We start from the raw sequence: 17,045 nt of genomic DNA on the forward strand, positions 1-17,045 counted from the left end.
TATTTAATAAAGTGGATTTTCCAGGGTAGCCTGCAACAATTAGTATGTCTTTGTCATGGCCAAATTTGGTAATGAGCTTGTTTAATTCTTATCTCAGCTCTTCAGTCCAAAAAAGGAACTTGCTAGCTCATCACAGAACAATGCTAATACTAAATAGGCTATTCTGGATAAAGACCAATGAGCAAGTAGATTTTTTTTAATGGGAATCTAGTCATTTTTATGGCTTCAGCTTTCTTATGACCAGTTTTAATTAATTTCCTGAATTTAAATTCAATCTGTTGTTGGGATTATGAATCACATCTCTGGTTTATCCATACAGGGTTCTGATTACTCATCCAGTCACATAATCATCAATCCCAAATTTAGAAGGAAAAAAGCCACAATTTAAACATTGTTAAATTATGGCTAAAACTTGAATTTGAAAGTTTGAGCTCTACCATCAACAGCAGTTTAGATGATAGTTTATTTCAGTTTTTAATTTCTAAAATCATCATCAAAAAAGTTCAAAACGTCTCCAAAAAGCATTATCATTTAAAAAAACACATGGCAATGAGCTCCAAGAAGCTTTAGCTTCCAACTTACTCTTCCAAGCTGTTGTTATGTTCACACAACAGTCTTTTATTTTCTTGTTGCAGGCGGTCATTTTGATTCCGTAAGTCTGCATTGTAATGGAGCACAAAGTTGATGACCTCTTTGATAATTTCTGTCGAGTCAGCGACTTCTTGCAATTCCACAGAGCCAAGCTTAAACTGAAAAGAAAATGCATAAATGGCCACTAAATGTTTTTTTATCCATCATAAAGTACATATTATTACAAACTATTGAACTGGATTTCTATTTGTTTAATACATTAATCAGATAAGAATATAAGGAGTTAGTCGCTTAGTTCATCATATCTCATTGCTATTCAACAACCAAAGGCATATCTCACAACCATTTGCCTGCATTAACTCCATATCCCTGAATTTTCTTCATACCTAAAAATATTTATCAACTCAGCCTCCACATCCCTCCTTCATACACTATTCTCTCCATGAGATTCTGCCTACTAGTTTGAGCATTCCAATCCTGCATCCATCATCAAGATCCTTAAAAATTTTATACATTTCAGTAAGAATTTTAAAAAACACATTCGATCATAACTTCAAAGCAACTTATTTACTGATTCTTGGTTGCCCTCTATTAATCCACTCCATCCACAAGTAACCACAAAAGGACATCAAAATATTGATTAATCCAATGAATTGTGAGGTTGTAGCGGCCCGCAAACTGAGTCGCAACCGGATCACAAACTGGCCAGCGAACAGGGCAATTGCGAGGGTCCCACAGGGACCAACAGCCGTCATCCCATGTGACCTCACAGTCAGAGGCCGACGCTAGGTTGATATCACTCTTGTCATCAGAGGCAGGGAGTGAATATAAGTAGAGTTGGCAGAGCAATATATCAGTCTTCGTCCTTGACTTGACAATGTGTATGTCGTTCTTACTCCACATTTCATATAGCAGACATGCTGCATTAGTGACCCCGACACTGGTGATGACGGACCAAGAAGCTCTCCATGTGGTCCAGCTAAAGCTGCCAACATATTGGGCGTCGCAGGCACACGTGTGGTTTGAACAAGCCAAGGACCAGTATCACCTTTGATAGATCATCGACGATGACACCCGCTATTACTACGTAGTGAATTCGCTCAACCAGGACACAGCATCAGAGTCGCCGATTTCCTACAGCAGCTTCCAGAGCAAGGCAAATACGGTGCCCTCAAAGAGCTACTAACCCGCACTTTCGGGCTATCACAGTGCAAGCGAGCCACCCGTCTGCTGCACTTTTTGACAGTTTGGGGGACACAGCCCCACTTCACCCTCATGACCGAGATGCTAGCACTCCCCAAGGGGCACAAGCCTTGCCTGCTCTTTAAGCAGCTGCCTGAGGTCAACAGACTTTTGCTCACTGACAAGGACTTAAGCGATCCGAGGAAAATCGCAGGCCAGGCGGACATGCTCTAGAGAGTGAAGAAAATAACGGCACCTCAGTGGAACAGATTGCTTAGCCCCAACCCCAGCCGACAACAAGGCAACAGCAGATGGAGAGGCGTGGACCTCCTACCCAGCCATATTATTACTATTACTATCAATGATGGGGTACGGGGGGCCATTGATGCTGCCCACCCTGCGTGTTTCCAGGAAATGCCATGGCCAGCTGTCATTAATGGCTGCTGAGTTTGGCCAACGTGACAGCCTCCTCCACATGTGGGACTCTCTGTCAAAAAGATGGTTCCTCATGGACACTGGTGCTGAAATAAGTGTCCTTACCCCGCCATGGCCTATGACACCTGGATGCCAAGCCGGGCCCAGCACTGAAGGCAGTGAACAGCACCTCTTTACAAATTTATGGTACCCGTACCATCACTCTGTGATTTGCAGGCCATTGATTTAAGTGGACTTTTACTGTCACAACAGTGGTACAACCACTCCTAGGAAATGATTTCCTGTGCACCCACTGCCTGCTGGTAGACTTGAAAGGGCAGCATTTGGTGCACATCAGAACTTTTCAAACAATGCCCTTGGAAGAAGCCAAACTACCTCGACTCCATCACACCGTCTGAAAATGGCTACATACAAATCCTGGCGGAATTCCCCGAAATCGTGGTGCCACAATTCTCCTCTGTGGAACCAAAGCATGGGGTAGGGCACCACATCCTCACCGAGGGCACCCTGCTATACTCCAGGGCACGCCGCCTTCACCCTGAAAAACATGCCCTCGCCAAAGAGGAATTTAAGAAACTGGAGGAGCTGAGGACAGTGCGGTGGTCAGACAGCCCCTGGGCCTACCCCCTGCACATGATCCTAAAGGCAACAGGAGGGTGGAGGCTGTGTGGAGATTATTGAAGCCTCAACAAGGTCAGCACACTGGACGGATACCCCGTGCTCCATATCCAAGACTTTACCACCAACTTGCAAAGGGCAAGTTGATTTAATCATGGATCAATTTAATCAGAGGTTATCATCAAATCCCAGTCCACCACAAGGACATACCCAAAACCACCATAATCACCCACTTTGACCTGTTCGAATTCATGAGGATGCCCTTCGGACTTAAGAACGCTGCTCAAACATTTCAGCAGCTGATGAACATGGTGGGCCGGGACCTCTTATTCTCATTCATCTACTTGGATGATATCCTAATTGCCAGCCGCAACTAAACATCACTCGGTCCACCTCAAACAACTATTCACCCGCCTGGAGGGTTTCAGGCTCACCATCAACCCCGCCAAGTATCAGTTCGGGTGGGACACAATTGACTTCCTCGGGCATCAGGGTAAAAACACTGCCTGAGAAAGTGGAGGCCGTTCGGCAGTTCATGAGACCTCGCACTGTGAAGGGGCACCAGGAGTTCGCAAGTATGATTAACTTCTACCATCAATTCATACCGGCAGCATATCGGATCATGTACCCCTTTTTCATGATCATGGCAGGGAAAGATGAAGATATTGCCCGGGACGGGGAGGTTTCAGAAGTGTTCCAGAAGACAAAGGATGCTCTGGCCGTTGCCATCCGTCTGGTTCACCCCAGGCCACAGGCACCGACTGCCTTCATGGTCAGAGAGGCTCTTTAAACAGCTGATCGATAGGCAATGGCAGACCCAGGTTTTTTTTCAATTCATATCTACCCAGATTAATATCTTAATATCTTGACAAACAATCTGCTATTACATTATCCATCCCCTTAATGTGTGTAATAATTAAATCATACTCTTGTAATAGTAAGCTCCAATTCAATAACCATCTGTTCTTATTTTTCATTTTAGACAGAAAAACTAATGGATTATGATCAGTATATATTATTAATGGTTTTTGAGCAGTACAAATATACACATCAAAATGTTGCAATGCTAAAACAAGCGCTAATAACTCCTTCTCAATGGTCGAGTAATTTAGTTAAACTTTTTCGAAAAGTACAAAATAGGATGTTCAACTCCATCACCATCCTTCTTCTGTAACAGTACAGCACCAACCGTTTCGTCACTGGCATCCACGGCTGAAGAGAATGTCTCTTCAAAGTTAGGGGACACAAGTACAAGGCTGATGGCATAAAATGGCCTTTAACTTCAGAAACACTTCCTAGCATGCATCTGACCAGATAAATTTTTCTTTCTTTCCAAGGAGTTTTGTTAATGGGAGTGCAAATTCTGCAAAGTTTTTACAAAATCTACGATAGTAGCCAATCATACCTAGAAATCTCTGAAGAGTTATCTTATTACTGGGGATAGGGAACACAGTGATAGCCAATACTTTCGCTCCAACCAGTGCCACCTGTCCCTGTCCTACCACATAACCCAAATAAATTACAGTGGCATGTCCAAACTCACTCTTGTGCAAATTCACTGTGAGGTGCACTTCCACCAGTCTCAGAAACAACTGCTATAATTCAAGCATGTGTTCTTCACATGTATCCGTACTAATTACTAAATCATCAATATAGATTCCTGTGTGCCTTAAACCCTGAGTTAATGCATTAATCATTCTCTGAAATGTGCCAGGTGCATTTTTCATCCCGAAAAGCATAACATTATTCTCATAACAAATGCAGAAATCTCCCTGCCTCTCCCTGTCAAAAGAACACACCAGTATCCTTTTAAGAGATCAATCTTTGTAAGAAACTTAGCCTTCCCCACCTTATCTATGCAATCATCTATTCTGGGGATAGGGAAAGCATAAGTGTTTGAAACCATGTTTACCTTTTGATAATTTGTACAAAACCTTATTGAACCATCTGGCTTAGGCACCAGAACACAGGGTGAACTCCAATTTGAACTCAATTTTCGGATGATGTCTTTTTTTGAGCATATAATCCACCTCTTAATACAATAATCTGCTCTTTTCCTGATTAACTCAGTAAGGATGCTGCTTAATAGGCCTAGCATCATGACCTCCACATCATGACAAGACACAATAGTTCTTCTTGGAACATCTGGGAATATACCCTTAAATTTCATACGTAATGTCTTCATTTCTTCCCTTTCTGATTTAGTCAAATGCATTAACTTGGTGTCTAAGTTTTGCAAAACTATGGAATTTTCCAGCCTGGGGCTTATCACTTTCTGTGCTCCATGATCTTCCACGAAAATTATCTCCTCCTTACTTTCCTCTTTAACTAGCACCTTGGTTGGAATCCTAGTCTCCTCCTCAGTCATTTTCTCAAAGTAAGGTTTAACCATCTTCACGTGACAGATCAGGCATCTCAATGACATAGGTGACTCGGTTAATTTTTGATTTCACCTTATATGGTCAGGCATCTCAATGACATAGGTGACTCGGTTAATTTTTGATTTCACCTTATATGGTCCTGAAAACTGAGCTCTCATAGGGTTTGACTGCATTGGAAACAAAACCAATACTTTTTCGCCAGGTTTAATGTCCCTAATTTTTGCTTTTTGATCATACCAAATTTTCATTTTTCCCTGAGCAGTTTTTAAAATTTTCCTTGCCATCTCGCAAGCCTGATGTAATCTGTTTTTAAATTTGAAAACATAATCCAACAGATTTGATTGTATATCATTATGTATCCACTGTTCCTTCAACAATAGTAATGCACCCCTGACTTCATGACCAAACACCAACTCAAATGGACTAAAGCCAAGAGACTCCTGAGTTGCCTCTCTAACAGCAAACAATAACAAATGGATTCCTTCATCCCAATCCTTATTATTTTCCACGCAATAAGCCCTCATCATATTTTTCACAGTTAAATGGAACCTTTCCAAGGCCCCTTGACTTTCAGGGTGATAGGCAGACGACACAATTCATAAACCACCTGTTGAAATATTCCAGACATAAAATTACTCCCTTGGTCTGATTGAATTTCCCTTGGTAGGCCAAACAGTGCAAAAAATTTTAGCATAGCCTTCACAATCGTCTTTGCTTTAATGTTTCTCAGGGGAATACCCTCTGGAAACCTTGAAGCTGTGCACATGAGAGTTAACAAATATTCATTTCCCGCTTTGGTTTTGGCAATGGACCAACACAATCCACTACCACTTTTGAGAAAGGCTCTCCGAAAGCAGGGATGGGGTGTAAATGTGCCACTGGTGGTCCATGATTAGGCTTGCCCACCAGTCGACTACAGTGACAGGTTCCACAAAAGTTCACAACATCCTTTATGAAGGAGGTTATGTGCTCTGGATTCTTACAATAGTGGCAAATAACACTCGAAAATTTTTCCTTCACCCATTTCTCTTCCTCTCTTCCTTTAACCTCACTTCTAGATTTTTTTTTCTACTCTACTTGGATTATCAGCAATATTCCTTTGAAAAACTTTTCCCTGGTGTCTATTTAGGCTTGTGGGTTAAAGCATATTCCTCTGCGAATTTAGCCAATTCTTACCAAGTTTTTTACATTTTTCTCTGCCATGTACACTTGAATATCGTCAGGAACACAATTTTTAATCTCCTCAATCAGAATGATTTCCCTCAATAAATCAAAGTTATTTTCTACTTTCATTGCGGCACACCACCGATAAAAACACACAACCTTCCTATAAGCAAAATCCATGTAAGATTGGGTTGCTGCTTTTTTTAAATTCCTGAACTTTTGTCTATAAGCCTCTGGGACTAGTTCATAAGATTAGAGTATAGCCTGCTTTACAAATTCGTAATCAGCTGCTTGTTGTACAGTGAGACATGAGTACACTTGTTGGGCTTTCCCTTTAAGAACACTTTGTAGCAGGAGTGACCACTGGTCTGGTCCCCAGTGGTCTGGGTTTTGGGCTTCTCCCTCTCCTTGCATTAGGGTCAGCTTTAATTTAGTTAGTTCTAGCTCATGCTTCCGTTCTTTCTCTCTCTCCTCCATTTCTGCCTGCCTTACTGCTTCCCGTTAGGCTTTCCTTTCTGTCTCTCTTTTTTCCCTCTCTCTCTCTCTCTCTTCCCTTTCTGCCTGCCTTACTGCCTCCCGTTCGGCTTTCCTTTCTGTCTCACTTTTTTCCTCTAACTCTACTTTTCTCAAAGCCAACTTTACTTCCTCTAAAGTTTTCTCCTTTGGAAACTGTTCTAATGCAGCTTCTTCAAATACCCCCTTTCCTACATAGTGCTTAACAATCTTTCAGGCAATTTCCTTTTTTTTCATCCCAGTTATTACTGTAAGAAGTTTTAACTTGCCAACTATAATCATCAGTTCTGACTTTTTAGCCATTTTTAAATTAACCACTGAAGGGTTCGCTATGAACTGGTCAATATTCATAGTTGCTGTTTTTTCTGCTGGTGATTTATACACTCACCATTTATTTTTAATTTCAAGTTGGAGGTTGAGTCAAATTCAGACAATTGATAACTAAGCACAAGTCAATTGCCCCTAAAGCTTCCAAATTGGTTTGATCCCGGACGATGTCCCCAAATTATGTTACAAGATCAAACCAGCAACCACAAAGAAGGAATATCACACAGGGATAAAGATGAAGAATTACTTTATTAACAAAAAATTCACCTTCAAACTTTAATTCAAAATCCCCCCTTTTATAACAATGCCCACTGGTTACTATGCAAATCTCTATAACAGTGTAAAACTAATAAATTCCCCAGCCTAAATATATCATATGTAATCAAAGTCAAAGCTACACTTCCAACCAGGCCACAGAAAAACTTAGAAACAAAACACACAAGAATCGCAAAATTTCGATTTCCACCGAAGTAAAGATCATAAACAAAATTCAGTTTGTTTGGTAAACTGAAGCCAAAGATCTTTGAGAGAGAGAGCACAAAATTTAAAGTTGTCTTGTGTTGCTTGCAGAGAGAGGAACAACTGGCTTGGTCTGGATCCTTCTGGCTGCCTTTGGAATGTTCATCCTTTTTGAAATCCCAACATTCTAAACCGAGTCATGACTTCTTCCACTTCACAGCACCACCCAGTGGTGGTTTATTATCCAAGTCCAGAAATTTCTAGATCATTTTCTGCACATGCTCAGTCTGTCTCCCACTCTCTCAGCAGTCCACCTTCACCCTGGCTCTCTAAGGCAAACTGTCACTTTTTAACATAAAACCACACAACACATAGGCCAATACACAATACAGAACTCTTTAACAGGTATGATACCAGAAATCCTGGCAAATTTCTACAGATGTGTGGTGGAAATGTGTGCTGACCAGTTGCATCACAGTCTTGTGTGGAAACACCAATTTCTCTGAACGTAAAGCCCTTCAAATGGTATTGGACACAGCCCGGGACATCACAGCCAAAATCCTTCCCTCTGTTGAGTACATCTACGGAGAACGCTGCCGTCCGAGTTATCCAGCGCACATTTTGTTCTTGCTGCTGCCATTTGGAAAGAGGTAAAGGTGCCACAAGACTCGCACCACCAGGTGCCTGCAGGAAATAGCAATCTCAGGGTTGTATGTGATGTCATGTATGTAATCTGACAACCTTCCGAGCTGTCCACAACACCTCCTGTCTTAGTGTGATCTGCAAACATGCTGATCAGTTTACTACATTATCTTCCAGATCATTTATATAGATGTCAAACAATGGTCCCAGCACTGATCCCTGAGGCACACCACTAGTCACAGGCCTCCAGTCTAAGAAGCAATCATCCACCACTATTCTTTGGCTTTTCCCATCCAGCCATTGTCCAATCCAGTTCATTATTTCACAATGAATACCTAGCGTCTGAACCTTCCTGACTAACCGCCCATGTCAGACCTTATCAAAGTCCATATAGACAACATCCACTGCCTTTTCTTCAACAACTTTCCTGGTAACCTCCTCGAAAAACTGTATAAGATTGGTTAAACATGACCTAGCACACACAATTCCATGTTGACAATCCATAATCAGTATCTGGCTATTCAAATAATTGTATATCCGATCTCTTAGAACACTTTCCTATAATTTACTTACTACTGAAGTCAGTAGCCTATACTTTTCAGGGTTACTTTTGGAGCCTTTTTTAAACAAAGGAACAATGTGAGCTACCCTCCAATCCTCCGACACCACATCTTCTAGAATTATAGCTTCAAACAATTTCCTGATAATAGAGGTCGCCAACAGGACTATTGTTTCATGTCTTTTGCATACATCTTTTTTTAAACAACAGTATGACATTCCCTGTCTTCCAATCTGCCAGGCTCTACCCAGAATATAGAGAATTTTGGTAAATGATCACAAATGTGGGCAGCACAGTGAGCCTAGCGGCTAGCGCAATGCTGTTACAGTACAAGCGATTGGTTCTGGTGTTCAAATCCCAGGCTGTCTTTAAGGAATTTGTACATTCTTCTTGTGTCTGCGTGGGTTTCCTCTTGGGGTTCTGGTTTCCTCCCACCCTTCAAAATGCACTGGGGTTGTCCATCAATTGTGTGCAGCATGGGCTCTTGGGCCAAAAGGGCCTGTTACTATGCTGTATGTCTAAATTTAAAAAAAAAAATTCTCTACAATTTCCACCATTTCTTTCAGAACTCTTGGATGCATTCCATCAGGACTGGGGGACATCCACATTTGGTCCATTAGTTTCCTTAATTTCTTCAGCAACACCTCTTTTATGATAATAATTATATTGAGGTTCTCAACTCCCATCACATCCAAAACATTTCTCTTTGGCATGTAAGATATGTCTTTTTCCACCGTGAATACTGACACAAAATAGTAATTCAAGCCATGTTATCCAATGATCCAATATTAATTCCCCTTTCTCATCTTACATGGGACCTACATTCACTTTAGCCACCCTTTTATAGCTTTATATCAGTGTAAAAACTTCCCTTTCTTCAAAACTTTCTTAGTAGTTCTTTGTTGTATTTTAGTTTTCCCAATTTCCCACTGCTCTTGGCAACTTGTACGCACGAGTTTTTAGTTTGATGCCTTCCTATATTTCCTTAGTTATCCAAGGCTGTCCCTCCCCACCCTTAATAAACAAATATATGCTTTTTTAAAAATATTTTTTTCCATACAAGTAATTAATAAATAATTATGCAATCTGTTTAAATTGAAGAATTTTTCATTTGTTACATGATGGTTATAACCCCCCCTTCTCTCCCTCTCCCAACCCTTCACCCTCCTCCCCTCATAAAGAATAATACATGTATATAAAGAATTATATACAGTATTAAAAAGAATGAAAAAAAAAGAAACAGTGTAGCATCATGGACTGCAGGAGCATCACCCACCCACCACACTGGAACTCAACAGATTTTATATGATCATTTTCATTTGAAGGAAGAAGGTTAACATAGGTCTTAAGAGGCTGGAAGAACATTTCTAGATATTTATACCTAAAATTTGTATATACGTGCATCAAATTTGAAAAAATATAGGACATTTATTTCTCAAATTATATGTAATTTTCTTTAAAGGAATACAGCTTTGAATTTCTGCATTCCATCTTCCCATACCTAAATATGAATCTGATTTCCAAGTCACTGCAGTATATTTCCTCGCTACTGCCAATATGATTTTTACAAATTTCATTTGATATATTGACAATTTTAATTTGGGTCTTGTTCCTTCTATATTTCCCTGTAGAAATAAATCTGGGTTTAATGGAAATATTGTACCTGTAACTTGTTCTGAGAAGTTTTGTAAATCCACCCAAAAAGGTTTTACCTTAGGACATGACCAAGTTGAATGCAAGGAAGTGCCTATCACTTCACCGCAACTAAAACATTGATCTGATAAATCTGATTTCATTTTATTCAATTTTTGTGGTGTTAAGTATAGCTGATGCAAAAAAATTATACTGAACTAATCTATATTTTACATTGTGTTTTTCATACTATCTTGACAGAGATCTAACCATCTTTGCTTATCAATTATAATATTTAGATCCAGCTCTCATTTCCAGTATGTCCTCTCCTACTAAGAGTTTTCACCTCACTGCAAATAGGTAACTACATTTCTATACCTAACTTTCCCCTGAAGAATGCTCTCAATTGGAAATAACAGAACAAAGTGTTCCTCGATATTCCATAACTATTCTTCAATTGTTCAAATGACATTAATTGGCCTCGTTCATAATAATCTTTGATATTTTTAATACCCTCACGAAACCAGATAATTAAAAATCGGTTATCCTTTAAAAGGTACAAGCTGATTTGAATCAAGGGCATCTTGGGTAATATATTTCCTTTTATTTCAATTTTGTCTTTTATCTTATCTTAAACAATAATCAAGTGGTTCAACAATGATGCTTATATAACCCCAATTAATAATTTTGAATCCCATTTATAAATTCCTCTGCTCATCTCTCTCCTATTTCATCTAACTCTATTTTGACCCATGCAGGTATTTCTACTCCTTCAAAAAGAGAGGTAAGGAAACTCATTTGAGCCACTTGATAATAATTCTTAAAGTAAGGAAGTTATAAGCCTCCCAATTCAAACTTTCATGTTAATCTTTCTATAGAAACTCTTGATATTTTACCTTTCCAAAGAAATTTCCTTACATATTTAATTAATTCTTGAAAAAAACATTTGTGGCAGTAATATAGGTAAAGTTTGAAAAAGATACTGAATTCTTGGAAATATATTCATCTTTATATAATTAATCAATTGTAGCAGGCTGAGCGACCGCTCAGTTAGATGGGCCGAATCATCATCCCAATCGGCCGACTCAAGGTGGCGCAGGTTCCCCTTCACTCTCAAGAAGCCCATGGTTGATATCACGTGTTGCTCAGGGGAACTTCCCGCTTCCGGACGGCGCACCGCCAGCTAGGGAGTGATGCCTCAATGTGCTGATGTCATTTCCGGAAGCCAGCACACACATCACCGGAAGTGGGTGATCACTTAAGCATAGTGTGATGAATTCAAATATAAAGCCAGTTACTGGTTCACCCTCACACTATATGGATGTCTCTTTATTCCATAGCACTGCCATAGCAGACGCTACAGTGGTGACCCCAACAGTTCTAACGTTTTTGGAACCCTCATCGAATGCGACAGGATGCAGGATACTGCTACCACTACAGTCACAGCGGCTGCGACCAATGCGGTAGATATGCATTTTCCGCCCTTCTGGGTAAATCAGCCCAGGAAATGGCTGCAACTGGCTGAGTAAGTTTCACATTAGAGGTATTGTTTCAGCGGACACCAAGTTCTGGCACGTTGTCAGCGCCCTGAACACCGCCACTGCAGCCAAAGAAAGCTCCTTCGTGTTAGTACTCACAATTCCAGCATTTCTTCCTCGATACCCTGGAACTCAGCAGGCATGAGTGCGCTGTTCGCATCTTAAATATGCAGGGCCTGGGCAATAGGAACCCCTCCGAGCTCATGCACAAAATGGTGGCCCTGTCGGACGAACACACAGACTGTTTCCTTTTTGAGGCCCTATTCCTTTCCAAGCTGCCGGTACATGTCTTCTCGGTGGTTTCTGACATAGATTTTAGTGTCCCGCACTTGTTAGACAAGGAGGCAGATAGAATTTTCCACACCCCATAGTAGAGCTCCAAACATGTGCAGCCTGCCTAAGCCGCCACCTCAACAAACCCGCCGGGGCCCCAGCAGTGGCCACAACACGACGGGAGCCCAGAGAAACAAAACGACTACTGTTTCTATCACCACAGGTGGGGCCAAAACACCCGGCGGTGCACCCCCCACCCCGTGCTCCTACCCCTCCGCCAAACTAAACACGGCAATGGGAAACGTGCAGGCCAGCCGATTGGTGCTCTTAAAGGCCTACCCTACCTCAGGGACCAATGAATGAAGAGGGACTTCCTAGTTGACATGGGTGAAGAGATAAAGCCTCATCCCACCGACATATTTCAAGACCAAACACAACCCCAAGGGCCTCCCACTGCAAGTGGACAATGGCTCCTCCATCCCAAGCTATGGAACCCGCCTGGTCACAATCCATGCAGCAGACATGGTTTTCCAGTGGAAGTGCACAATCGCGGCCTTGGGACAGGCCTTACTCGGAGCAGACTTCCTCTGGGCACATGAACTTTTGCTGGAAGTGACAATGTGCCAGTTGGTGAATGCTACCACTTTTCAGTTGTTCTCCCTCACCCTGTGGCAGCACCCTTTTCTGCCATTAGAAATCCATGTCCTGGACTATGATGAGTATGACCGCCTTCTGGCCAAGTACCCGGCCCTACTAGCACTCAATTTCCATGACGCCAAGCCACCATATGGCGTGGAGCACCACATTGAGACTGCTGGGCCACCAGTGCATGCATGGGCCCGACACCTCCCACAAGACAAACTCCAACAAGTCAAGTGCCAGTTCGGCCTAGACAATTGACTTCCTGGGACACTGCATCACCCCAGAGGGAGCCACACTGCTGCCAGACAAGGTAGAGGCCATCCAGGACTTTCCCAAGCCGAGCACCACCAAAGGCCTGCAGGAATTCTTAGGGATGGTAAACTTCTATCATCTCTTCCCGCCTGGAGCAGCCACCCTCATGCTGCCCCTGTTCGATCTCATTAAGCTCAAACACCACAGAGGCATTGCAGACCACGAAAGCGGCAATGGCACAGGCCACAGTCCTGGCACATCCAGACTCAAACTCCCTCCAGCCCTTACAACAGACACGTTAAACAGTGCAGTGGACGCAGTACTGGACAAGCACTGGCGAAACCCTTGCCTTCTTCAGCAAGCATCTCCAGACGCCAGAACTCAAATACAGTGCATTTGACCGCAAGCTTTTGTCCCTGTACCTGGCGATACGACTTTTCCGATACATGGCAACGGCGGGTTTTAGAACAGATCCATGGTCTGTCTCACCCCTCCATAAGGTCCACGATCCGCCTTTTGTCCGACAAGTTCGTGTGGCACTGCCTCAATCGAAATGTGATCCTATGGGCTAAAACCTGTTTGCCATGCCAAGGAACACAGACACACCAAAGCCCCACTCCAGACTTTTGAACTGGCACAGCGCCGGTATGAGCACATAGACATTGTTGACCCACTTCCCGTGAACCAGGTATGCAGTATCTGTTCACAACAATCGGAACCTCGACCCACATTACCTCGGACCAAGGGGCACAGTTCACTTCCTCGCCATGGAATAACCTAACTAGATTTATTGGCAGCTAGTTGCACCATACCACAGCCTACCACCATCAGGCAAACGGCCTGGTTGAGTGTTTCCACCACTACCTTTAGGCATCCTGAAAGCTTGACTACAAGGCCCGAATGGGGTGGATAAGTTCCCATGCATGCTCTTAGGCATCCGTACAGCACTGAAGGAAAATTTACCAGCCTCATCCACCGAGATGGTGTATGGTTTCCAACTTACCATAAATCGTGGATAATCACTTTAATACCCCGGCCCACAACCCAGCACCTTAGACGGCCTCCAGAGGTTGAAGGTACTCCACGGTTAAACAGGCACTTCCGCTACTGTCCCAAAGGCCCTCCACCCTGCTACATCCCCATGGAAGTCTTCATACATCAGAGAGGACAACAAGGAACATCCCTACAGTGTCCCTACAAAGGCCCATTCAAGATGTTGCGGAGAGATGGTGCCGTGTTTACACTGGACATCGGCTTCTGACAGGAAATTCACAATTAACCATCTCAAGGCAGCACACCTGGACTCAGACCTGCTGGCCCCGGACCACCAGGACAGGCACAGAGGCCAACCACCCAGAGACTGTACAGCAACCTATTCAGCAGACAGCAGCAATTCTGGGCAGGAGGGGTGACATAGCAGGCCAAGCAACCGTGGTTAGACAGACTGAATTGCTGCCCCAGTTGGCCGACTCAAGATAGTGTGGGTCCCCCTTCACTCCTGAGGAGAAGCCCGCAGTAGACACCACCTGTTGCCCAGGGGAACTCTCTGCTTCCGGGTGGTGCACCGCCAGCCAGGAAGTGGCGCCATGACACACTGATGTCAATTCTGGAAACCGACGCACAAAGAAGTGAGTGTTCCCTTATGCACAGTGCAAAGAATTCAAATAATTAAGTCAGTTACTGGTTCACCCTCGCACTGTGTGGACATCTTTTTATTCCGTAGCGCTGCCATAGTAAATGCTACACCATCCTATTAATTTTATAGGTAAAGTCATCAATTTTTAAAAATATTTTTCAACTTTTAAAAAAATAATTCAACTTATATAGATTTTTTTAGATTAGTGCTTACATGAATCCCTAAATATTTAAACCCATCTTTTGGCCATTTAAATTGAGTATTTCTTTGACAATGACTATAATCTCCTTCTGTAAGAGGCATAATTTCACTTTAATCCCAATTTATTTTGTACCCAGAGATCTTACCATATTCCTCTAAATTAAAATGTAATTTCCACAGGGAAGTCTCAGGTTCTGACAAGTATATTAAAACATCATCTGCAAATAAACTAATTTTGTTCTCCTCTTGACCAACCTTAAATCGCTTAAATTCCAAATCACTCCTGATTACTTCTGCTAGTGGCTCTATAACAAATACAAACAAGGCTGGAGATGGAGAACATCTTGTCTGTTTGATCTCGTCAGTTGAAATGAAGTAGATATTATTCCATTAGTTACTACTTTAGCTTTGGGATCATTATATAAGGACTTAATCCAATTTATAAAAATTTGACCAAATCCAAATTTGTCCAGAAAAAAATCCCATGCCAATTGATCAAAATGTTTTTCTGCATCAAAGGCCACAGCAACAATTAAATCTTTTCTTTTTTGAGGCAAATGTATAATACTAAGTAGCCACATTATCTGCAGATTGTGTCTTTTTAAACAAATAGTTAAATAAAAACAATCAAATCTGGTCCATATTTATTAATTTTAGTAACACTTCAGTCATCCTATTTTTCAGTATTTTAGCAAGAATCTTGTAATCTGCATAAATTAATGAAATAGATTTGTGTGATGAAGGCTTCAAAGGGTTATGGCATTTTTTTTGGTATCACGGCAATTATTGCTGTTGAAAATTATTCTGGGAGAGTATGGGTTCTTGATTCTTGATCAAGCTTTTCCCTAAAAAAAGAAATCAATAAATCTTTAAATTCTTACTAGAATTCAGGTGGAAAACTATCTTCACCAGGTGCATTATTACTTTGTAATAAACTAATTGCTTCCTTCACTTCTAGTTGTGTAATAATAGCATTTAATTCTGCTTGTTCTACCATGCTCTGTCTAGGTAAGTGTATCTGAGATTAATATCTATATTTTATTCTCATTTAAAAAAAAACTGAGCCATATAATTTAGAATAAAATTTCTTATTCATTTATTTCTTGAGGTTTATAACTAACAACATTTAAATAATTTTTAATTACATTAACTATTCTTGATACATGCTCTGCTTTCAATTGTCATGTGAGTATTTTATGTGATCTCTCACCTAAACACCTCTGTTTAGTTCTTGTAATCGCCTTTTCCATTCTATATGTTTGTAATGTATTATATTGAAGTTTTTATTGATTAGTTGTCTACGTTTATCATCAGAGCTTCTCTTTCAAAGATTTTTTTAAAAAAAAAACCATTACTCCTTGTTCTAGTCGATCTACCTCTTTCATATATTCCTTTTTAATTTTAGAAGTAAAACATAATTTGGCCTATCAGATATGGCTTCATAGCATCCCATATTACAAATTTATCATTCACAGAGTTCAACTTTATATCACAAAATGACTGTATTTGTGCTCTAATAAAATCCCCAAAATCTGATCTTTTTAATAATAATGAATTCAATCTCCATCTATAAACTGATTTCTCTTTATCTGGCATTACAATCATCATTAATAAAGGCAAATTATCAGATAGAATTCTTGCTTTATATTCTGCATTTAATATCCTACCCTGCAGTTGCACTTAAATTAAAAAGAGATCAATTCTGAAATAAGAGTCGTGTCTACTTGAATAAAAAGAAAAGTCTCTTTCTCTTGGATGTATTCTTCTCCAGACACCTATTAAGTTCAAGTCTCTCATTAATGCTAATGTGGCTTTCGTTGCTTTAGTTCTTGATATTACTCTAGTAGTTCTATCTAAGATTGGATCTAAACAAAAATTAAAGTCTTCTATCAAAATGTTTTCATATGGCTCTGCTAATTTCAAAAAAGTTTCTGTTTAACCCATTAACATTAAAATTTGTAAATTTCACTATATTACTCATCCTAGTAGTTCACTCCTCC

The 17,045-nt window shown here is 41.0% G+C and overlaps 1 protein-coding gene across 8 annotated transcripts in view; it reads right to left on the reverse strand.

Annotated features, from left to right (window-relative positions):
• The window catches only part of xrcc4 (X-ray repair complementing defective repair in Chinese hamster cells 4), a 534,233-nt gene that overhangs the window by 302,618 nt on the left and 214,570 nt on the right, over positions 1-17,045 (reverse strand). For all 8 annotated transcript variants that reach the window (XM_069936314.1, XM_069936320.1, XM_069936331.1 and 5 more), the window contains one exon: positions 583-749. In XM_069936314.1, the coding sequence (XP_069792415.1) occupies positions 583-749 (167 nt within the window). The remainder of the gene's footprint in view (positions 1-582; positions 750-17,045) is intronic.

This window comes from Narcine bancroftii, chromosome 1 (assembly GCF_036971445.1).
Source record: "Narcine bancroftii isolate sNarBan1 chromosome 1, sNarBan1.hap1, whole genome shotgun sequence".
Taxonomy (NCBI): Eukaryota; Metazoa; Chordata; class Chondrichthyes; order Torpediniformes; family Narcinidae; genus Narcine; species Narcine bancroftii.